This window comes from Equus caballus, chromosome 22, assembly GCF_041296265.1.
Source record: "Equus caballus isolate H_3958 breed thoroughbred chromosome 22, TB-T2T, whole genome shotgun sequence".
Lineage (NCBI taxonomy): Eukaryota > Metazoa > Chordata > Mammalia > Perissodactyla > Equidae > Equus > Equus caballus.
Genome location: NC_091705.1, coordinates 5721492 through 5746754, shown reverse-complemented (window position 1 = coordinate 5746754; position 25263 = coordinate 5721492). Strand labels below are relative to the sequence as shown.

General features: G+C 41.6%; 1 protein-coding gene across 9 annotated transcripts in view; it reads left to right on the top strand.

The window, feature by feature from the left end:
• CFAP61 (cilia and flagella associated protein 61) overlaps positions 1-25263 on the top strand; it is a 294815-nt gene that overhangs the window by 105689 nt on the left and 163863 nt on the right. For 8 of the 9 annotated variants that reach the window (XR_011430676.1, XM_001489672.6, XM_023626019.2 and 5 more), the window contains 4 exons: positions 1356-1534; positions 3324-3363; positions 6014-6153; positions 19803-19929. Coding sequence is in view for 8 of the 9 variants with exons in the window: in XM_001489672.6 (XP_001489722.2) it covers positions 1356-1534; positions 3324-3363; positions 6014-6153; positions 19803-19929 (486 nt within the window). In the remaining variant the exon portion in view is untranslated. Of the gene's footprint in view, positions 1-1355; positions 1535-3323; positions 3364-6013; positions 6191-19802; positions 19930-25263 lie in introns of those variants that run through there. The other variant, XM_070247019.1, reaches the window with a different exon arrangement.

Here is a 25263-nt window from a genome sequence, read left to right as displayed (position 1 = left end):
AGGCTGGACCAGAGAAGGGTGAGAAAAAAACAAAGTCATAGATTGTCTCAAATTCCTGGTTGCTTGGAAAATAATATTGATAAACACTTGGCACACCTGACAAAGCATGTGAAAAAATTAGGAAACCAAGCAAATCAAAACAAAGTGCACAAATGAGAACATAGTCATATTACATTTCTTTGCTCAGCAACAATGATACATACATATTCATAATAATGTAAATACCTACTGATTTAACCCTGAATTGTGCTGTAATTATATTGAGGGGTTGGGAGAACGGATATGAGGAAGAGGGTTACATCTACCCAGCACATCAGTATCCAACAGGACATTTAAAAAACTGACGAATTAAGAAATAACAGCATAAGCATATATTCAGAAATATAGAGGTAAATACCAAAACAAATGAGCAAGTTGAAAGTGCTAGTCAATGGGGAGAGGGACTTGGGGGGGCAGAGGACTCCTGATTTTCTTTGTAAGTTTTTAGCGTGAATATTATTTTAATTTTTACTATATGCATGTATTACTTTGATTTAGAAGAACTCTGAGAAGGATCTCAGGATGAATCATCTTCCTCAAACTGAGGAACATCTTCTTAGATGCCCCTAAAATGAGACTGGAAGGACTCAGTGCTAACTCCCTGGGTGGCTGTGGGTTTGGACCTCCCCGGGCTCCACCTCACCACAAAACTGCCCGAAAAGTCCCAAGATCCAAAAATTCTTGTAGCACAAAGTCATAATGAAAACACTTTTGGGGACAGAGGTATTTTGCTTATGGAATTAATATGTCTGTTATACTTCCATGCTCTAACCTCTACCCAGTGATGCAGTTAAAATATGGATCCTTGGGGCTGGCCTGGTGGTGTAGTGGTTAAGTTTGCACGTTCTGCCTCGGTGGCCTGGGGTTCATGGGTTCGGATCCTGGGTGCAGACCTAGCATCTCTCGTCAAGCCGTGCTGTGGCGGCGTCCCACATAAAGTAGAGGAAGATGGGCAGAGATGTTAGCTCAGCGACAATCTTCCTCAAACAAAAAGAGGAGGATTAACAACAGATGTTAGCTCAGGACCAATCTTCCTCACCCACACACACACAAATATGGGTCCTATATCAAAGGCCATCTGAAACCATTCATTTTCTGACTTCTGTGTGAAAACTTGTTTCAATCCTTTTATCAATCTTGAATATTTCATTAAGAACATCCTCTTAAAACTAGGCCTGGCTCAGGACGATTTGTTTCAGGTGAGACAGTTACCTCTGTCCTAGGAACAGGATAGCGTAGAGATGACACATCCACTCTGTTAAATTACAGACAATGAATAGGATCACCATTTGGTTCCTCCTCTCTCCTTGCTCTAGGACATGGAAAAACTCAGTCAGGTGTCCACTGTGATTGATACAGATTACTATATCAGCAATACGAGTTTGGCGTCCATCTCGCCACCAGAGGAGACCAGCCACTTCCGCCCCATCTACAGGGGAGCCTCAGCCGCTTTTTGTATTCAGCTGTTTTGTATTGATGAGACACACGAAGCAAGGCAAGTACTGTCTGCATGTTGTCTGTCACGGTAAGACTTTCTCATAGCATTAGTGGCTCAACATTTTAATCTTGCAGAGCCAGTGGTTTCCAAACCTGGCTGTACATGATAATCTCCTGGGGAGTTTTTTAAAAGCACAGATTCCTGGGCCCCATTCCCAAAGATTCCAGCCCATAAAATTTGGCTAAGGCCCACAGAACTAGGCTGCCCAGGTCTGCCTCACCTATGTAACAGTTGGGCATATGGAAAATTATCACTTATGTAACCATATGCTGCTCCCCATTCTCTCAAATTTGCATTTTTGGGGGACTTTGGATTTAGGTTGCTGCTTGTCTGTAGTCTTTTGGTTGTAAGTAACAGAAAATTCAACTGAAACTGGTTTTGAGAAAATGGAATAATTGTCTCACATAAGGAGAAGTCCAGTGGTAGGACTGATTTTCAATATGGCTTGATCCAGGACTTAGATAACCCAATCAAGGACCAGGTTTCTCTCTCTACCTCCCAGCTCTGATTCCCTGCTGCTGGCCCTGTTCTCCGAGGAGCGTCCCCATCGGGGGCCGAGAGAGCGGACAGTGGGCTTGGGCTCTGGAGCAAAGGCTAGTGAGGAGGACAGTGTGGAGGACAGCTTTCCAGCCAGAGCCCCTTTGGGCCTGATGGGGTTGTGCGCTCATTCCTGAGCTGATGGCATGGGCCAGCCTGGCCATGATGACAGTTTAGTCCCTTGCCTCATGCTCCCACCTCAACCTGGGGTTGGAGGCTCACCCAAACATAATCTGAGAGGGAGGTTAGTGACACACTGCACAATAATCCAGGCCAGCTGCTGGAAGGAGGAGGCGTGGTGGGTGCCGGGTAGACAAAGCCCAGGTGCCCACCAGACCACTCAGTCCCCTCGCTTCCTGTCCCTCCAGAGCACCGTGTGTTCAGTGCTTGCTGCCCCCTGTGATCTGGATGTGGGCTCCTGCCCTCAATGCCCAGATTGCACATCTCCTTTAGGATGCCCACCTACTCCACCATTTTGTCCGCAGAACCATCTTGAAGAGGAAAAGATTGGCCCATCTTGATAGACTGGAAGGTTCTGGAGTACCTTTTAGAAGACCAAGAGCACTGCTGGACATTTCCTTGTTAGAGGGTGTATTTAAACACATTCCCAGTCTCGCAGCCTAGCTTAGAACCATGTTTTACTTGTACTTTTTTCCTCTTAAGTTTTTTATTTCATTGGAAATCTTGGAGGTTGGAAAAGGAAATATTTTTTATTCTAATTATATTGTAGATGTCTAAAAAGCCTGTAAACCCTTCTAGATTTCTTGTGTATATTTATTTTCCCCTGTGCATTCAGATACGATTGTGCTTAGAAAGTGATTTTTGAATTTTCAAATGAAATTCGATGATCAAATATAGTTTGCCTGTGAATATACATCTGCAGCTGGTCAGAAAATCTTCTGCATGTAAAAGAGAAGAAGATGAGAGTAGCTTATAATGTGCCCTTGCCTCCCCCCAGCTCTTCCGAAAAGGAAGGAGGAGATCATGTCCACAGAATGACCATCTTGCTTTTTGAATGTGCAGAGGTTATCAATTGCTATAATAGTACCTTCAGTTCTAGAAACATACTTTATTACTGACACTGAAGCTTATGACTTCTACAACCGATAAATGCTCAGCTAGACACAAATTCAGACTGTAGGTGGCTAATCACTGCCCAAGGGGGAGAGAGCCATAAATCTCTTTAAATATACACCGATGCTGCATTTGCTTGCAGATCAGTGACTGTGCTTACTGTCTTGTTTTATAGGTCGCTGGACTTTATGAATTTTGTTTTCAGTCTTTTTCCTGTAAGTACGTGCTGAATTTTGAGTAGTATAATTGGTTTTGTAAGCTAGAAAAATCATATAAGAGTAAATGCCATATTCATTATCCAAACATTAAAATGCTATGAATGTTGAGGTTTGAACTCCTTCTCTGCTCCGAAAATAGGGTTGAATAACATGTCATGAACTCTTAAAAATAGAAAGTATTGTCATTTTCGATAATTTTTCTGTCATGCTGTTTCAATAGTTTTCTTTCAATGCATAATTTCTTTTAGAGATAGCTTTACCAGTGTTTTATTAGGATCAAATTATTAATAGAATGCTGGTAGTACATGAAAATGTCAGAAATTATACTAAAGTGAATTAGACTGTTCTCTTACTTTATGGCTTTTGTTGACTCAAAGAATTCTGAAACCATTATATTGCTTTCTGAGGGTAGGAAAGTGGGAGCTTGTGGTTGATTTTCTGGTTGGCATTGCCTGACACAGTGCTTGACGTGTAGCCGGGGCTCAACCCAGGTCAGCTCCTCTGGTGAACGGGCCCAGCAAACATTCAAGTGCAGTCAAGCCGCGCCCCGTTCAGAGTGTCCCGGCCTCTTCCTCCATTCTGGTTTCATTGCTAAGGTCAAGGGTTGGGGATTCTAACCAACCTCTTATCACTTTATTGGAGGGAAGAAAGTGGGGAGGGAAGACAGTTGAGGAACAAAATGGATTTTGACAAAGACTTTTTCCATGGCTGGCCTATCAGTTCTGTAAAGTCAACAACTATGCTGCTTCGGGGGGCTAATTACAAGCAAAATACCTATTGTCTTATTTTTCCTTGATACTCTATAAACTGAGACAAAAAATAAATATGGTTTAATTATGTTACTGAAAGCTATGTGATCATAGATTGTACTTCCGCATTTTGTTAATGTAATGAAGGCCATTGTAGTTTTTTGGATTAACTTTAAGCCATTATCGTAAGGCAAGGTAGATGGCCCTGAGGTAGAATTTACAAGGCTGCTTTCCCTCAGAGATGTCCCAAAGTAACCTCACTAAGTTTAATTCATTCCTATTTTGAAGTCCAAGTAAAGGTAGATCTTCGGCTTACAAAAAGCAAAGCTGGCTTTACAAAGGTAAAAGACATGTTTACTTTTTAATTCTATTTTATATGGGTAGACAGGAAAAAAATACCTCCATTGCTTCATTCTTAATCCTTCAAATCCAAGTTGAAGCAACTCATTATAGTCTCCTCCTCCCAAAGGAAGCCCACCGAGACTTGGCACCCAATCCTTATTTTCAGCTTGAGTATTTTGACAACCTGTCTATAAAGTTCCCCGAAAGGAGCTGTATTATTTTGCTAGAAAGAAGGAAGGTAAGGTTGAACAATGATTCACTCCTTTGGGTTGCAGAAATGTCCCCAGGGTTTTGGATTAGCACAAGTAATGCCTTCACAGGGTTCAGGAGGAGGCGAGGTCCCAAAGGGACAAATTAGCTGTGGGAAGAGCAGGCTGTTTCTGCAGGCACCTGGCAGAGGGTCAAGTGAGATGTGTGGAGCAGAGGCGGTCTAGGGCAGCACTGTCGGGTAGACATTGAATGCGAGCTGTATAAATAATTCTAAATGTTCCGACAGCCACAGTAAAAAAAAGTAAAAAGGAGCAGGTGAAATTAATTTTAAAAACTATATTTTATTCAACTCAGTACATCCAAAATGTAATCATTTCAACATGTAATTAGTATGGAAAATTATTAATGAGATATTTTACATTTGTTTTTCTCAGTTTTTGAAGTCCAGTGTAATTTATACTTACAGCCCCTCTCAATAGAGGCACTAAATTTTCATCAGAAATACTTGATCTGCATTTGGATTTCATAACGTTTACAGCTGCATAAGTAGATTCATATACCCAAGTTGTTCCAAACATTCATAAAACTTTTCCAATACCTGAATTGAGTATCAGTGTTTAAATTCCAAGTAATTAAAGTGAAATAAAATATAAAATTCAGATCCCCAGTCTCACTAGCCACATTCCAAATGCTCAGTGGCCAGATGTGGCGACCGGCCACCGTAGTGCGCAGCGTAGATCTGGAGGTAAGTGGCTGCCATTGGGACACGCGGATCCTCCCCTGTCTGCTATTTAAACCCACTACCCAGGTTAAACATGTCCTTAGATCTGTTCACCCAAATGGGATCACGTCATGATAAAACACACAGACATCTGTTCATGTAGAGCCACAGGATTTTAGAGCAGAAAAGTCCTGGAGCAGCACCCTCTCACCTCACGGAGGAGGGGACTGTGGCTGATACAGTATCACTTAGTAAGCCCATGGCTTTTGCTGCGACATCATGCTGTCTCATTTACTCCTGGATGCAAGTGAATTTGCAAATGCAAATGTCCTTAGTTTAAGAATCTACTTCCCCAAAGACCTATACGGAGTGGGTCCCATTGTTCACAATACTCATTTATTCAGGCTTCAGTCAGACTTGCAGATATTTTCTCCTTTTTCTTGCAGTTGCTTATCTGCTTGAATTTTATATGATTGCTTTCCAAATCCTAGGAAAGTTTAACTTGAATCACCTCTCATTTACACATTCTACTCCTGTTTTCTTTAGTGCTTTACAGCGGGAATTTGTTTAGCTATAAGTGATTTCTGATTCTCTTTCCACGTGTCCTGGTCTCCAATCATGTTAGGACAAGAACTTCTGCATCATTTCTGTGCCGCATCTCACCCCTGAGTTTGTCCTCATCCAGAACTTCGTGAAACTGATCCCCTTCAACAACTGCACCCTGGAGCAGGATCTCTACGTCTTCCACCGGGCTGGGTTGCTCAAGTAAGCAGACTCTCTTCCACCGGGCTGGGTTGCTCAAGTAAGCAGACTCACGTTTGGCCAAAAGACAATCCGCAAAGTTAAAAAAAGAGAAGGGAATAAAGAGCTCCCTTCCATTTTAATTTAATGATTTACTTTGAAAATTGTCTTACTGGTGGAGGGCTTGATCAAGTGATTTTAACCAGTATTTTTAGGGAAAGAGTCATATTGAAAAGTTACTTGTCCAGTAGTATTAGAACATAATATAACCCCACAATAATCAAAACAATACCATGTTGACAGAGTCTATGGATGGAACAAAGTAACACAAGAAAGAGTTCCACCACAGACCCCAATATAGTAAGCATTTAGTGTGTGTGAAGGTGTGTATAAACATACATGTATGACAAGATTTGTGTTACACCAGTGGCAAGAGAAAGGATTATTCTGTAAGTGGGGTGGGACAAAATAAAGATAGAGACGTTCTTCATTTTCTACAGTAAAATAGATTTCCAGGTGATTGAAGAGTGAAATGTAAATACTGAAAACATAAGAAATTAGAAAATATGTCTACAGTACTAGGTTCTGTGCCAGATTCTACAGATATGACAGTGAACAACATACAGATGTGTTCCCTGTCTTTTCAAAGCTTATCAACACTCACATAATTGTAAACCTGTGGCCGTGATGGGCGTACCAGCAATGGGCATGTGGTACCATGAATATGTGTCGTCAGGAGGTTGAGCCCAGCCAGAGGAAGCTTTCCTGAGGAAGAACGTTGAGTTAGCAAGAATGAGACATCACTTTTGATCAATTGGCAAGAATTAAAACATAGAAAGCTTCAATTCTAATGAGACAAATGTAGCACTGGTCAGGATGTAAATGGATGTGAAGTTTCAAAGGATGGTTTGGCCAGAACACTAAAGTAGTTCATATCTTTTAACCCTTTAATTCCACTCCTAGAAATATATTCTAAGACACTTGTTGCAGAGATGCAAACAAAAATTTATGTATGAGGATTAAAGAATATTGGAAATACTCTAAATGTCCAACAGTAGGAGAATGTTTGAATATTCATGGTACCTATATGAAGGAATCTATACATTAACAATTCATTTAAAGAATAGTTAATGATTGGTAAATGCCCAGAAATGTAATGTTAGGCTAAAAACATATCAATATATAAAACAGCACTTAAATATGACCTGAATTTCTAAAGGAAGAAAAACATGTGAATAAAATAGACTAAGAGGAGACATGCAGATGTAGCGGGTACTGTGGTGCGCCACCCAGACCCCTCTCATTCAGGACCGAAGAACTCAGTTCCCAACTGCGGGACATGCAAGTGCCAACAGCTCGAAGCTGGGTCCCCCACAAAATAGATTGCGCAGGACTGAAGAGAAGGGCTTTGCCTGAGGTCTGCCCCTCCCAAGGGCAGCCTCCATCCAATGACTGGTCTGGGTGTGGGGAGAGGGAGGGGAGGCAGTATAAAGGGCCAGCAGCTCCCTGCTGCAAGGAGGGGCAACTCGGAGGAGGCTTCCCAGGGCCAGAACTCCCCCTGGAATCAGCTGGGCGTTTGCGGTGACCCCATTGCTCGCAGCCCCACTTCTCCCTCTGCCTCGTCCTGCTTCCCCACAGATGTGGAGGGTCTCAAGAGCCTCCAGCATGCAGATCTCTGTGCGAGGCTGCCTCCCAGGGAAGCTGGCCTGCAGCGCTGGAGATGGTCAATGGTTGCCTGTGGGTGGCAGCAGGAGCATCATGGATGATCTTTAATTTCCTTCCTGACATTGCCTAAATTTTGGAATTTTTCTATACCAGGCTTGAATACTGACTGGGATTCCTTTGCTGGCAAGTAGTATAAACCTGTAAAACTGGCTTAAGTCACTGGAGAATTTATTAGTGCATACAGTGAAGTGAAGAATCCAAGGGCAATGCTGGTTTCCTCCGTAGTTTAATCAGAAAGCCAGCCCTGCCGGATCTGTCTCTGAGACGGTAGCCCTGTCTCAGACCTGTGCTCCCTCAGTGGCTGCAGGATGGGTGAAGTGGCTTTACACCTTTTATCACTCCAAGTCCAATAGGAAAAGAGTAGTGGGTATGCTTCTTTTCAGAAGCCTGGACACAGAAGTCTATTTGCATCTCATTGGCTCAGGGTGGGTCCTGTGCGGACCTTGAACCCATCACTGGGCCAAAGACTGCTGGTTGGCATTGTTTATGTCTGTTCCCAAAGCTCAGGAGTTGGTGGGGGAGGGATGCATTGCCAGACACAGATCTGGGAGCATTGCTGGAGAAATGAGCAATGGAGCTGCTCCCCATAGCTATGTTTCAGGACAGGACCATCTTGATCAAAAGGAAGTATATCTCTTATAGAAATAATATCAATAGCTTGCATTTTCTATAATTTAACTTTTTCAAGCTGTCTTACACATATAGTCTTATTCTTACAAAATATTATGAAGCTCATCAAACTGTGCATTTTAAATTGGGGCAATTTTATTGTGTGTAAATCAGACCTGAGTAAAGTTGCTACAAAATCTTACAACATAGGGATTAGTAGAGTAGTTTCAGAGACCTTTCTCTATAATTGACATTTTGGTCTTTTAAGTGAACCTTTGAGAAGCATCCTAAATGATCACTTTATAAGTGGAGACTAATTAAATGAGTTTTGGCATATTCATTCAGAACATTACTCGGCAGATTTTGAAAAAATAAAAACAGATCTATATATGTCCTGTATGGAATGATGTCTTGGATGGTGAGAAGAGCAAGGAGCCAAACAGTAACAGTAATAGTGATAACAGTAATGATAGCTAACACTCATGGAGGGTTCCTAGTGTTCCAAGCACTTTCTTGATCACTTTCCATATATCAATATTCACAGTGACTTTATTAGTGAGCTACCATTATTATCATCCCTATTTTACAGATAAGGAAATAGACTCAGAGAGGTTAAGTAACTAGTCCAAAGGGCACACAGCAGAAAGTGGCAGAACTAGAATTGGAACTGAGGCAATTAGCTACCAGAGCGAAATTATAACCACCTCACATATTGCTTCTCTGTACTGTGTTTCAGTGTAATCCTATTTGATCTTTTAAAAAGTGTACATATATATCAGTTAGCACTTAGGCTAAGCTGTTGTAACAGAAAGACCCTAAAACACAATGGTTTGAGCCAGAAAGAAGTTCCACCTCTATCACACAGCAGTCCAGACATGAGCAGGTGGTCTAAGGAAAGGAGCAGCTTTTTCCCCCGTGAGGTCGTCCAGAGACCCAGGTTCCTTCTCTTCTTGCCCCGCCATCCCATAGAGCAAAGGTATCTGCCTAACGACTGCAGAGTCAGGGGCTCCGTGAATTTGGATGGGAAGAAAAACTACATGTTGATCTTACGAACGTCTAGTTGAAATTTAGTGTCCTTCCGTTGTGAATGGAGGCAGCAAGCCTCACAAGTGTTAGCAGAAACCATGACTTTGTAACCAGGTGAAATCATGGATGTTTTCATATCATGTTTTGTCTGTTGCAGATAACTCAAAATATGTATGCTCATCCTACTTAGAAATTTCAGTAGCAATTTTATTCTCAACCAGAACTTGTTATTTAATGCATTAATAAGGAGATACAGATATTACTTTAACACGTTTTTTAACATTTTGATAACTGTATTTTAATGTAATTTGTTATCTTTTATTTTACACACTTAAAAACATTAGTCTAAGGAGGGGTCCCTAGCATCAGCAGGCTGTCAAAGGGGCCCGTGGCACACAAAGGTTTAGACCGGCTGCCAGAGTAGGCTCTTGTCCCCCTTGTGATGGGAGCTGGCTCAGAGCACCACAGCCACATTTCAGCTGGCGGGGAAGGGTGGAAAGAGGACGGAGGGGAAGCACTTTCCTCTTATGGGCTCGCATCACTTCTGCTCGTGTCCTGTGGTCAGGAAGTTGGTTGCATGGCCCTACCCAGCTGCAAGGGTGTGCCCGGTGGTGTAGAGGAAGACATCCTTCCAAACCCACATGTTTGTCACCATCAGGGGATGTCCCATTTGTGGATGTGTCAGTGGGCCATTGTTTTCTAGACAAAGCTTAGATCTTTAATTCTTTACTTTAAATTAAATTCTAAGCACAGAGATCTTTTTAAAGAAATCACACATTTAAAGTTAGAAGTCAGGGCTGGCCCGGTGGTGCAGGGGTTAAGTGCCCACGTTCTGCTTTGGCGACCCAGGGTTCGCTGGTTTGGATCCTGGGTGTGGACATGGCACCACTTGGCAAAAGCCATGCTGTGGTAGGCGTCCCACATATAAAGTAGAGGAAGATCGGCACGGATGTTAGCTCAGGGCCAGTCTTCCTCAGCAAAAAAGAGGAGGATTGGCAGCAGTTAGCTCAGGGCTAATCTTCCTCAAAAAAATAAAAAATAAAGTTAGAAGTGGTGGTTTTTCCTGTCAGGATTGCTCAGTTCCTAAGAGGAGTATGATGTGGAGAACTGCCGTCTCCCCTCTGCTCTTGTAAAGCCAGACCCCTGCGCCCCTTCAGATGGCTGAACAGGGCCGGGTGACAGCCTGGATGCCCCGACCTGAAGACGCAACTACAAAACATGGAGGAAGGAAAGATTCACACTGTTACATCCAGAGATATCTGAATTTGTTAAACAAGGAGTTTGAAGGAATGTCATATCTCACAAAATGAAGTTCAGAAATGTGAGTGTGGGAGTGACCTCAAAGAAGACCAACTGTCACCTTGGCTTGGTCCCTGGCAGTTTTACTGGAGGTGGCACCACCTTCACAGGGCCTTCCCTTTCTGCCCGTGGTTCCCCACAGCATTCTCTAAAGGTTCCAGGGTGTTTTCAGAGGCATTTCCCTGCACTGGCACCTCAGCCAGGGTGCAGGAGGGGTCCAGGTGCCGCCCCAGCGTCCTTTATAAGCCAGGGGCCTGAGTGGGGAAGCTCTGTGGCATGCACCTTGGTGTCTCAGGGACTCACACTAGGCTTTTAGTCAGTGAGGCCTTACAAGGGTTTGTTTGTTCCTGATGTCAAAAAAGACCATCCAGGGGTGGCTGGCAGATCCACAAGGCCATCGTGGACCATGACATCTTGCACCTTCCTGCCCCATGGCATGTGGCTTCCCTTCTCCAGGTTCCCATGCCTTTACTCGAGAAGAGTTCTGTATTTCATATGCTGTTTGGTTCTCCAAGTGTGGTCCGTGGATCAGCAGCATCAGCATCCGCTGAGAACTTGCTAAAATGCAGAATCTTAGGACCTGCCCTGGGACTTCTGAATCTGTGTTTACCTGGGAATCTGTGTTGCTGGCAAGTGCTCCGCTTGATTTTTCTGCACATTAAAGTTTGACAAGTGCTGGAGGTGCTTCTGACTTTTTATGGATATATCATTTGGTAGAAAAGAATTGTGATTGTGTCTCTCCTCCAAGTACAGATTTTCTATAACCATGTAAGCCACATCTACTTTAAACCTTTTGTTATCTGGTAATTTTTGGTTCAGTCCAAGTATTAAGGCCCTTCTGTATTGCATAAATAGAATCTTGGGCTAGATTTTATAAGAATATGTGAACTATGACAGTCTTATGGATTTTTATCTACTTATACAAAGTAATGCTTTAATTTTTCTTATCTTTTTCTAATTCTTGTCTTTTCATACACACCTTCCCATTAACCTATGTTTGTCTAAAACCATCTTTTTAAATTTCAGAACAGATTATCAATGGGAATGCTTTCAGATGGAAATAAAAGAAATCCCAACTAGGAATGGCTTCAACCATAGGGCGTTTATTGGCTCACGTAACTAGGAGGTCTAGAGAGAGGCAGGGCTCTAGGATTTGAATCTTCTGGGTCTTGCTTTCTTTCCTTTCTCCACTCTGCTTTCCCCAGTGTCAGTTCCAGCCTGAAGTTGGCTGCCAGCACATTAGCCAAATGGCTTCTGGGTTCCGGGCTGACCTCTCTGCACCCCTGCGGAGAGAGAGGGAGCAGGCTGAAGGCACGTGCTTTCTCTCCCAGAGGCCCCCAGCAAACCGCCCTCGTTCATCCAATGCACAACGTTGACAGCGCACTGTGTACCAGCCCTATTCCAGGTGCTGGGGAAGCAGAAGTGACCCAGACAGACAAAGATCCTTGCCCTCGTGGGGCCTGCATTCTAGTTAGAGGAGAAAGACACAAATAAAGGAAAGAGATAAAATAAGTATAGTGTGTAAATGATGAGGGCGAATGGGAAGAGGAAAGCAGAGGGGAGGCTGAGATGCAGGGTTGCAGGGGTGTAAAGGGAAGGCCCAGGGGAGGAGGTGAGGGAGGGAGTCCTGCGGGCACAGCCAGGGCACAGATCTTTGACTCTTGTTATCCCACGGTTTTAAAATATATCATGGTCTTCCATTTTTTGCTTCACTTCTCTTGACGTTTGGGATGAATTGTTCTTGCTCTTAAGTTTGGTTACTTTAAATTTCATGGCCTCAGGTTCTGGTGTCCCCCCCAATCTCATTCTTCTTCCCTTGGGAAATTATATTTGTGTCTGTCATCCACCCTCTGGCCGTGCTGGCGAGCCCTGGGACAAATCATTCCTTCAATTGTTAGGGATGGCTACCTTTTCTGTCAACAAGTGCCACGCTAAGGTTTGCCTCATTTCATTTATGACTGCTGGTCTTTGAAAAGAGAACCTCCCCTAGTATTTATGTCAATTTTCACTTGAATGTGTATGAACTAAATGCGTTTTAACACTTTTTACTTCCTATAGTAATCTCTAGGATGTTTCCAAACTTAGTAGGAGGTTAGAATGTGATGTCAATGATTCTCTCTCCTTTTTCTCCTGCATGCCCATTCTTAACCTTCACACTGGCGTTTCCTTCTTCTTTATTCATGAGCGGAGGACACATTTGGGTGAACTGGCCACTCATTCCATCTTTCTGCCCTTCCAAACTACTCTTTTTTGAAATTTGCCATTTTTAATTTGGGGGACTATGTTTCAAACTTGTTTATCCAACTAACACATTGAAATTATTTTCTATGAATAAATAGTTACTGCTAAGTTAAATTATACTACCAATTGTCAACTGTACTCAGTGAATAAAAATGCTCTTAGGTAGCTGGCTTTTGAGTCCTTCCCTCAATGTTTTGTTTTATTTGTTTTTCCATGGGTGACTCACTCATGCCTGGTTGTCATTTTTTCTAGCACGTCACCGTTATACCTATTTCAGGCCCATGTCGTCATTGAGAGTGTTTTGGTGATATGGGTCCTTCTGGTGCTTTTAATCAGACTCCTTGAGTAGAACTCAACAGAAAACTTTATTTCGTCATTATTGTTTTATTTTTTGTCTTGGTTTAAACTGAAATCCCAGTGACTATTGAACTGTTTTATGTTTCTATTACATAGATTGCTCCTTTGGAATTCAGAAAGACTCAAAGTACTTTCTCTTGTTTTCATCGTTTTGTTTTAATTTACTGGCATCAAAATATTGCCCTATATTCTGCAAGGCTGAGTGACTACACACATACACTTCTAGGTGTCTAAAACAATTCATTCATTCAACTTGAGTTTGCAAAATTAACTGTTAAATCTTTTTCCTTCTACTTTTATGTATGATTTTCTATTTTGTTATGTGTGCAGTCTGATTAAAAATGATAAATTCTGGTCTTTGAGACCAGAGTCCACCAAAAATGGGAGAAGAAGAAAGACTCTTGTTGTAAAGCAAGTGCCCAGGGCTGCAAAACTTTCACGACCCATGAAGGGATCCCTGGGCAAGGGCTTTATTTCTTCATGGAGGTGACGTGTCCTGAGGAATCACGGCTTTGGGCATTCAGATACATCAGAGAGGATGTGCAAGAGGGAGGTGACCTGGGGAGAGGTAGGACTACTGGAAGAGTTGAGAAACAACAGCACCCTAAACAGGACCCCTCAGAGGACTGGAAGGGGGAAGCCATGTGGATGGATAAGGAAAACCACAGCTGATCTCCCTCTCTGATTCAAAGAGGCTTTAGAACCATGCCTGCGCCCTTGAGAAAAGAAAGGCTAACTCATCCCGGTTACTGAGCAAACACGTTCACTTCCGGGAGAGTCGGGCAAGGTGACGTGCAGAACAGGTAGCGAGCTGGGACTTCTTCCCGGTTACGCAGCCTGGGCCAGAAGGAAGGGGCCTAGCACAGAGCTCAGAACACAAGAGTGAAGATCAGAAACTTCGTCTCTGAAGCTTGTGAAGAGAGGAAAGTAGGGCCACTTTTAGCTGTATCCAGTAAGCCCACCATCTTTTGCAGTTCTGCCAGGCCTAATTCTGATAAGTAAACATCAAAATGGATTTTGTCTTTTTGAATATTTATTTAGCAGATTAAAAGTTCATTCCACAGAAGGTCTTGGTATCATTTTATAAACTCTCAATGAATATTCAAAGTCTTTATGATTTATCTGAAAATAAGGCAAGAAATAAAGATGGCTGCTTGATAATTGGACAATAAAGACTATCTCCTTTTGATGTGTGTGTGTGTATGACATCCATATGTATTTTAAGATAATATTATTTTAATTAAGGATCACTCATGTTGAGAATAAAACACTAAGCATCCTTACAACCTTGTTTTGAAGTCATTTTATTTTTCAGTGGGGCTTCCTACAGCTAAAACACAGACTGAGGTCTCCACGTCTCCCAGTCCATTTCTAACCTCATTTAAAACTTCAAGAGATTTCAGAAGTATTTCTCAGAAGATGGTTCTGGAATCAATAGCAGGACAGCTCCACGAGGGTAGGAATTGTGGACTATCTTGTTCCTGATGGATCCCTAACACCCAGAACACACTGGGAATGCAGCAGAGTTTCAATCAATATTTGTGACTGAACGAATTAATCATTTTTAATAAAGCCACTTTAGTAATTGATTTTTAAGGACTGCGTTTTATTTGAGGACCTATTTCTTATGCATGTTCCTTTTTTGCTTTCTCTGGATGCTCCTGTCATTTGCTATATAAAAACAATTAGGACATGTACCTATTGCCATGTTTGTATTTCCCTTTTGCCAACCACAGGTCCCTGTCATCTCATTCCAGTTAAGGGCAAAACAAACAGGCGGCCGTTGCTGGCGCCTGATGTGTAAGCAGTCATGTATGCACTGGCCACTTGCCTCAGAGCCCTTGGTGAAAGGGTCACCTGTGGAGTAAACCTACATTCTGCTTTTTGAACTCAGCAAAAACAATTGAAAAATAGCTCTTAGAGGCAAATACTAGACAACAGAGAGCAGCCTTGTCCAATAGAAGTCAGAGTGAGCTACATATGTAATTGTAGATGTTCTAATAGTCACCCTAATTAAAAAATAAAAAAATAGGTGGAATTGGAATATTTATTAGCTAACCCCTTATAGTTAAAATATTACTGTTTCAAGATGTAATCAATATAAATAAATATTAATGAGATGTTTTATGCCCTTTTTTATACCAAGTCTTCAGAATTCAGTGGAGGTTTTACACGTGCAGCTTGTCTCCTTTTGGAGCAGCCGCGTTTCAAGGGCTCAGTAGCCACGTGTCGCTCGTGGCTCCCGTCTGGACAGCGCAGATTTAGAGTAGGGCACAAACCTACTGCTGTTGTCCATCCCCCCCCCCAAACTCTAGGAACACGTGAAAATGGTGCCGTATTCTTTGGCAAATATAAATAGCAGAGGGAAGAGCTTCACAATATAACACAAAATGTTGTGTCGCCTAATCTACGGTAGATTTTCGTGGACAAACTGGTGAAATAAAGTTTGGGTTTTTGTGATACTTGGCAGTCAAACAGCCCCATATCCCATTGAACATTTGTGGAGTGCTACTGTGGGCTAGGGAAAGCCCCAGCCTTTCGGAGCGGAACCTGATGTGGTCTGAGCTTCGAGCCTTGCCAGAGGGAAGAGGTCGACATCCCAGAAAGCACAGGATAGTGCAATAAAGATGTGCAAAAAGTGTTACATGCTCATTCACTCTCCTGGCTCCCACAACACTCTTAATAACGCAATTGTAGCATTTATCAGATATAGAAGCATGGGGAAAAGTCTCTGGCCATCTATATGTGAGCTGTATAACTCACCCACTTAACAGGCATTTCTTGAGCACCTCTTATGTGCTAGGCATTGTGCTAGCCATGGGGTGCAGCAGTGAGCAAATGGACCAAAATTCTTAGCCTCATGAAGTTTTATTTTAGTGGGAGGAGGGAAACAATGAACAAAACAAGTAGGAGGTAGGAAATACTATGGAGAAAAATAGAACAGGGAGTGAAGATGGGAGTGTCAGGGTTTCTAGACTTTAAATAGGGGGTCAGGGGTAGGGAGGGCCTCACTGAAGGGAAGTTGAAGTGAACACTTGATGTTCAGGTGAGGGAACAGGCTTGCATATTTGGGTGGGGCTGGCAGAAATCTGTGTAAGAACTCCTGATGAGGGAGTGTGCCTAGAATGTTTGAGGACACCTGTGAGGGGAGCAGGGAGAGCAAGAAGGTGACTGTTCAGAGATGAGTCAGAGGGAGGAGGCTCCAGGCATGGAGGGGCTCTCAGCCCTTCTAGGACTTGGGCTTTTACTTGAAGGGAAATGGGAAACATAGCTGAGGTCCTAACCTTGGTCCATGGGTAGAAGGCAGGGGGAAGATTGCATGTTTATTAAGCTTTAACTGAAAGTTAGCACTGCCTTCTATTGTGAAAGTAGACAACAAACCACAATAGTATCAGTAGTACCTGTAACTTTCTCTTAAATTGAAAGGACAGGTATTTTCCTATCATGTTACAGGATTTGCAGATATCTGCAAATATTAGTTATGGCTTGTACTCATCTATATACAAAATTATGGAAATTATTAGACTTCTTCTGAATCATGTTATTATGAGGCTAATGTATTGTAATCCTACATATTTTATTTTATCAATTTAAAAATATTATTCTGAGAGGGGTCCTTGGCATAATGGATGTTAAGAACACCTGTATTATTGGGATTTGAGTATCAGAGCCATATGATCTGCCTTAGTGCTTAATGAGCACCACTCTATCTGCTTTGTTGAGGATGGATTGTTGAGGGCAAAGGTGGAAGCCTAGAGACATTAGGATGCTGCTGCAATAACTCAGGCAAGAGGTGGTGGTGCTGGGGCCAGCACTGGAGGTCCTGAGGAGTACTTGGATTCTGGATGCATTTCAAAGGGAGAACCAACTGGATGTGCTGCTGGGCTGGAAGTGAGGCCTGTGAGAAAGAGAGCCAAGATGAAGCCAAGGGTTTGGGCCTGGACCACTGAAAGGATGGAGTTGCCATTAACTAAGATGGGAGAGAGGGCTGGTGGAGGGCTTTGGAATGCTAAGATTGAGAGGACTGTTAGATAGCCAAGTGTTTTCATTTGGGAGATGCAGGATCGAGCCTTTTGTCTGATATCAGTTTCTGAGAGAGGTGTATTAAACTTTACGGATATTGGTCAAATCGTCATAATTCTGTGAACTTTTATTCAATATTCTGAAGCTATATTTTTAGATCCCTACAGATTTGATACTGCCATATCTTCCTAGTGAATTTTTTCAATAAATATATAATTGATATTTAGAATATATATTGATAGTCATTTGATGAGTCAAAATGAAGATATATACTCTACATAGTAACTCCTTTTTTTGTTGAGATATAATTGACATACAATATTTTTACTTTTGTTATTAAATAGAGACTTATTTGCCTCCTAATGCTTTTGCCTTGAGGTCTAGTTTATCCGTTATTTATATTGCTACACCAGCTTATTTTTTGGCTTTTAGTTGCCATTCCTCTTTCCTTTTCCTTTCAACTTGCTTTGGTATCATATACTTTTTGGTAACAGCTTCGTTGAGATATAATTCACATACCATACAATCACCCACTTAAAGTGTACAATTCAATGGTTTTTAGTACATTCACAATGTTGTACAACCATCACCTCTTTCTGGTTCCTAAACATTTTCATCACCCGATAGGGTACCCCATACCCATTAAGAAGTCACTCCTTTTCCCTCCTCCCCACAGCCCCTGGCAGCAGCTATGTTACTTTCTGTCTCTATAAATTCGCCTATTGTGGACATTTCATATCACTGAATTATACAATATGTGCCCTTTTGTATGTGGCTTCTTTCACTTAGTGTACTGTTTTCAAGGTTTGCCCATGTTGTGGCATGTATCAGTGCTTCATTCCCTTTTAGGGCTGAATAATATTCCATTGTGTGGGTAGACCACATTTTGTTTATCTGTTCAGAGTTGATGGACATTTGGGTTCTTTCCGCCTTTGGGGCTATTATGAATATTGCTACTGTGAACATTCACGTACAAGGTTTTGTGTGGGCTTATATTCTTAATTCCCTTGGGTATTTTCCTAGTACTTTTGTGGTCTTGTTTTTTACATTTATATCTTTAATCCATCCAAACTATCAGATGTTGGTGTAAGATGGCCATATCAGAACCAAGTTCTTACCATTTACTTAAAAATTGCTCATAAATATTATTAAGGTGGTATTAATTGATAATCTTTATACCAATTAATTATAGATGTAGGTTGTTCTTTGCGAATATGCCGCTTTGTCCATAGTATAGAAGCATGCCTTAAAATTTAAGCACAAATATTCACTACAATAGAAAGTAGGTATTTTACTTTACTTATATTAGGAAGAGTAGCCTATTGAGTATTAATACCTGTTTAGCAATAAATTTAATAATTTATCAGTTCTATTTAGTAATAATGCCCTAATGACCGGAGAGCATTCAATGCAAGGCCAGCTACATAATATGCAGAACCCATTACAGAATGAAAATGTGGGGGTCTAGCCTAAGATGAGGAAGTCATCTCTCCTTCCCATGGACCCACCACTCCAACCCATGGCAAACAGGCATCTTCCAATGGCTTGCAACCTCTGCACTGGGATGCTCTCAATAACTGGATGGGGGTGAGCAAGAGGTTCACAGCGAATTGCCAAACACACCATGTCACTGCCTGCCCCAGGTGGGGATATCTACCACCTTGCTCTGACTAGAGACTCCATGAGGCAGGTGCCTGACCCCTGACCCTCCCTGTGCCCGTGTCCAGGACCCCACTGAAGGTGGAGCATGATGGCTAAACGTGGGCCTCCCCTTACGAGTGCAACCCAGTTGTCGCCCCTGGCAGAGGTCAGCAGCAGTCATGGGGCAAGGATGGGGAGGCCTCTTGGGGCCCAACGTGCCAGGGGCAGGGAACAGATGGGAGAGAACCCACCATGGATTAATGGTGGGAGGTGAGTACTATCTGTGAGCCAAGGCTCCAAGCCACTGGCCTTGCTCCATTGTCCAACTTAACTTTATGTAAAAACACAAAATCAAAGATAAAATTATTAAGGATTTTAAAGACTCATGAAGCCAGCCGAGGTTCAAGGTATTTTCTTAACTCCTTAACATACTTTAAAATTTGGGGGAAGAATTTGCCTTTATGTATGAGGTAAATATAAAACAAGGCATGGTACTGAACATTTTAAATTAAATGAATTTAGAGTGTAACTCTGTGTTGTCTCTGGTTAATGGAATTATCAGTGATTTTTACCTTATTCTTTGCACTTTTTTTACATGTGTTTTCTAGGTTCTCTAGAATGAAATGAGTTACTTTTGTAGTTAGGATACTATTTTATATAAGTGCGATATGTTACAATTTTGTCTCCATTTTTGGGAGGGAATACATATTTTAGTACCTTAACCTAAAAAATATGTCTCTCTCCTTACCCAGGTCCATTAATATAAGATTTGCCACTTTCTCGGATACTCCTGGTGTTGAAAATCTCGTCAGCACCCTGATGCTGAGTAAGAGCATACTGGAGGATTTAAAACAATACAACAAGGCTCACAGAGACCCTGTAAGTACCTGCTATGACCAGACGGGCTTTCTTTTCCTCACGCCATGGGACTGTTATGACCCATGTAGGTTCAACTCTGAAGTTTCCTTGGACCTCACTTGAAGAATCACGTGCTGGGAAGTGGCAGTGGTGGGCTTGGAAGATGGGAGCAAGAGGAGAAAAACAAGGGAACTGAGGTTTAAGGAAGTGAGGCTGTTCTCCTCACTGGGGGCCCGAAGGGGCTGATCAGATAATCTAAATCCTTATCACGAGGATGGAAAATTTGGACTTGATCCAAACAAGTGTCATGAAACAAGATAGATCCCAGCATTTGGAAGAGGCAAATCTGACCTAGGTTAGTGAACGGTAGCTCAGGAATCTGTGGGTGCCTCGTGCCCACTCCAGCAGCACTGGATATCAGATTTAGGGCATGGCACCCCATTTCCACCCTACTGGATGATGAGTGTGTCCATATCTTGTTGTTGAGCTGGCTGCATCCTCAAGGATGGCGTGGGCTGGAGAAGATCCTGTTCTCTTTCTAGTATAGTAACTATACTGTACTTTTGCCATGGCACAGGGCAAGCTAGCAGAGGTCCTTACATTAACACTGCTTTCTTAAGGACCATGCCAGTTAACATAATCAGATGTGAAATAATGCATGTAGTTAGAGAAATGCTTAGTTACTTTTTTTTTTAAGATTTTTTTTTTCCTTTTTCTCCCCAAACCCCCCCGCCCCAGTACATAGTTGTATATTCTTTGTTGTGGGTCCTTCTAGTTGTGGCATGTGGGATGCTGCCTCAGCATGGTTTGATGAGCAGTGCCATGTCCACGACCAGGATACGAACCAACGAAACACTGGGCCGCCTGCAGCGGAGCGCACGAACTTAACCACTCGGCCATGGGGCCAGCCCCTGCTTAGTTACTTTTTTTGATAAATTTTATTTAAAAAATCTTCATAGAAGTATAACCGATAAACAGTTTGATGGATTTCACAATTTGAATGTACCATGTAATGAGCACCTGCTTCAGGAAATGGACTAACCCCAGCCAGCTAGAAGTCCCCCTCATGCTCCCTTTCCGTCACTTTACCCCAAGGTTAATACTGCCTTGACTACTAAGATCATAGATTAGTTATGCCTTCTTTTGAATCTTATTTAAAGGAAATCATACACAGTGTTTTCTGATACCAGGCTTCTTTTGCTCAGCAATGTTTGTGAGATTCACCCATATCATGGTGTAAAGTATTTCATTGCATGCATATGCCACAATTTATTTCTTCATCCTACTGTTAAGGACATTTGGGGAGTTCCCAGTTATTGGCTCTTTTGAATAAATCTTTTAGTTAATTTTTAAGTCATCAAGAGGGAGACCCCAAACACAAACGTAGTGAAACATTTAATGTTTGTAAAGACATTGAAGTAAAATAAAACTTTCTCCAGCATATGTTTTTGTTTTGTTTTGTTTTAGTCTCTGTTTCTTCATTTTTTGTTCCTTCCCTCCTGGCTTGCCAACCATGTAGTATGATGTAGTGCCCTGGTTCTCAAAGTGTGGTCTAAGGAACCCCAGGGGTCTCTGAGATATGAATTTTCAGGAGGTCTGTGAGGTAAAAATTATTTTCATAAAAGAGTAAGAAATTATTTTCCTTTTCCACTGTATTGATATTTGCACTGATGGTAAAAGGCAATGGTGAGCAAAACCTTGGGAGGCTCAGTGTGGATCAAAGCAGTGGCACCAAACTTCCCAGTGGTCATCAAGTTCTTCCTGCAATGCACTCACAGTAGCAACAGGAAAAGAAAACCCACAGTGGAATATCACTGCACACCAAATAGAATATCTAAAACAAAAAGGGTGCCACCACTAAATGCTGGCAAGGATTCAGGGAAATCGGATCACTCGTATGTTGCTGGTGGGAATGTAAAATGGTACGGCTGCTCTGGAAAACATTTTGGCTGTTTCTTAAGAAAACTAAAAATTTAATAAAGGCCATATATGACAAACCCACAGCCAACATCATAGTCAATGGGGAAAAACTGAAAGCCATCCCTCTGAGAACAGGAACAAGACAAGGTGCCCACTCTCATCACTCTTATTCAACATAGTACTGGAGGTTTTGGCCAGAGCAATTAGGCAAGAGAAAGAAATAAGAAGAATCCAAATAGGATATGAAGAAGAGAAACTCTCGCTGTTTGCAGACAACATGATTTTATTATATATAGAAAACTTAAAGAATGCATTAAAAAACTACTAGAAATAATCAACAACTACAGCAAAATTGCAGGGTACAAACTCAACTTACAAAAATAAGTTGCATTTCTATACTCTCATAACGAGCGAACAGAGAACTCAAGAATACAATCTCATTTACAATCACAACAAAAAGAATTAGATATTTAGGTATAAATTTAACCAAGAAGGTGAAAGACCTATTCAATGAAAACTGTAAGACATTACTGAGAGAAATTGCTGATGACATAAAGAGATGGAAAGACCTTCCATGCACATGTATTGGAAGAATAAACATAGTTAAAATGTCCATACTACACAAAGCAATCTACAGATTCAGTGCAATCCCAATCAGAATCCCAGTTACATTCTTCACAGAAATAGAACAAAGAATCCTAAAAGTCATATGGGGCAACAGAAGACCCCAATTAGCTAAAGCAATCCTGAGAAAAAAGAACAAAGCTGGAGACATCACAATCCCTGACTTAAAAATATACTACAAAGCTATAGTAATCAAAACAGCATGGTACTGGTAAAAACAGACACACAGATCAATGGGACAGAATTGAAAGTCCAGAAATAAAACCACACATCTATGGACAGATAATCTTCGACAAAGGTGCTAAGAACATGCAATGGAGAAAAGAAATTGTCTTCAATAAATGGTGTTGGAAAAACCGGACAGCCACATGCAAAAGAATGAAAGTAGACCGTTATCTTTTGCCGTACACAAAAATAAACTCAAAATGGATCAAAGACTTGAAGGTAAGACCTCAAACCATAAAACTTCTAGAAGAAAATATAGGCAGTATGCTCTTTGACATCCATCTTAAAAGTATCTTTTTGAAAACCATGTCTACTTGGCCAAGGGAAACAAAAGAAAAAATAAACAAGTGGGACTTCATCAGACTAAAGAGCTTTTGCAAGGCAAAGGAAACTAGGATCAAAACAAAAAGATAATCCACCAAAGGAGAAAATATTTGCAAATCATATATCCGACAAGGGGTTAATCTCCATAATATGTAAAGAACTCACACAACTGAACAACACAAAAACAAACAACCCAATCAAAAAATGGGCAGAGGATATGAACAGACATATCTCCAAAGAAGAAATACAGATGGGAAATAGTCACATGAAAAGATGTTCAACATCACTAATCACCAGGGAATGCAAATCAAAACTACACTAAGACATCACCTTACATCTGCTAGAATGGCTATAATCACCAAGACAAAAAATAACAAATGTTGGAAAAGTTGAGGAGAAAAGGGAACCCTCACACACTGCTAGTGGGAATGCAAACTGGTGCAACCACTATGGAAAACAGTATGGAGATTCCTCAAAAAATTAAAAATAGAAATACCGTATGACCCAGCTATCCCACTACTGGATATTTATCTAAAGAACTTGAAATCAACAACTCAAAGAGACTTATGCACCCTTACGTTCATTGCAGCATTATTCACAATAGGCAAGATGTAGAAGCAGCCCAAGTGCCCATCAACTGATGACTGGATGAAGGAGATGTGGTGTCTATATATATATACGATGGAATACTACTCACCGTAAAAAGACAAAATTGGGGGCTGGCCCCGTGGCCGAGTGGTTAAGTTCGCGTGCTCCACTGCAGGCGGCCCAGTGTTTCGTTGGTTCGAATCCTGGTCGTGGACATGGCACTGCTCATCAAACCACGCTGAGGCAGCATCCCACATGCCACAACTAGAAGGACCCACAACAAAGAATATACAACTATGTACTGGGGTGGGGTGGGGTGGGGGGGGGGGGGCGGGTTGGGGAGAAAAAGGAAAAAATAAAATCTTTTTTTTTAAAAAAAAAAAAAGACAAAATTGCCCCATTTGCAACGACATGGATAGACCTGGGGGGTATTATGTTAAGCAAAATAAGCCAGACAGAGAAAGACAAACACCATATGATCTCACTCATATGTGGAAGATAAACACACACACGGACAGAGGGAACAGTTCAGTGGTTACTGGGGGAAGATGTGTTGGGGGTGAGCACAAAGGGTGAAGGGGCGCATTTATGTGGTGATTGACAAATAATAATGTATAACTGAAATTTCTCAATGTTGTAAACTATTATTACCTCAATAAAAATAAAATAAAATAAAACTAAAAATGCAGCTATCATATGACCTAGCAATTGTACTCCTGGGCATTTATCTCAAAGAAGTAAAGACTTGTACACGAATGTTCATAGCAGCTGGAATCGGCCCAAATGTCCTTCAGCAGGTGAATGAGTAAGCACCCTGTGGCCCATCCATGCCGTGAAACAGGACCCAGCAATACAAAGGACTGAACTGTTGATACAGGCATCAACTTGGATGATTTCCAGAGAATTATGCCAAGTGGAAAAAAGGCCAATTCTTAAAAGTTACATACTGTATGACTCCACTTATGTGATGTTTTTGAAATGACAAAGTTTTAGAAATAGAGAACAGATCATTTGTTGCCATGGGTTAAGAACAGGAGGAGGGCGGGGGCCGATGGGTGTGATTATAACAGGCAACTCAAGAGATCTTTGTGTTGGAACTGTTCAATATCTTGACTGTGGTCATGGATAAATTTGTGTAGAACTTACACACACACACACAATCACATCACTGTGCATTCCTTGCTTGTCATATTATGGTAGAGTTTTACAGAATGTTTCCATTCAGGGATACTGGGCAAAGTGTACAAGGCATCTCTCTGTATATTTTCTTACAACTGCCTGTGAATCTACAACTATCTCATGAATTTAAAAAAGAAAGGGGAAAGCTGGTATCACATGAAGCAGGAAACATTATCAACTTTATTAGATCTCTATCCTTGCGTACATGTATTTTCAGTGTTCTGTGTGGCAAAATAAGAAGTACACGTACAGCTCCTCTGCTGCAGGCTCAATTATGTTGGTTGTTTCAAGAAAGAGCATTTTTGTAGTTGTTTGAGTTGCATTCTCAATCAGCCACTTTCATGTGTTTTCATGAAACACCATTTTTACTTGAAAGAACAGCTGGCAGACAAAGTATGATTATTCAGTCTTGGGTAGTTGGCAAACATTTTCTTAAAAATGAATGAATGAATGAAAGAGGTGAGCCTTTAACTCTAAGAAAACAATGGACAGGAA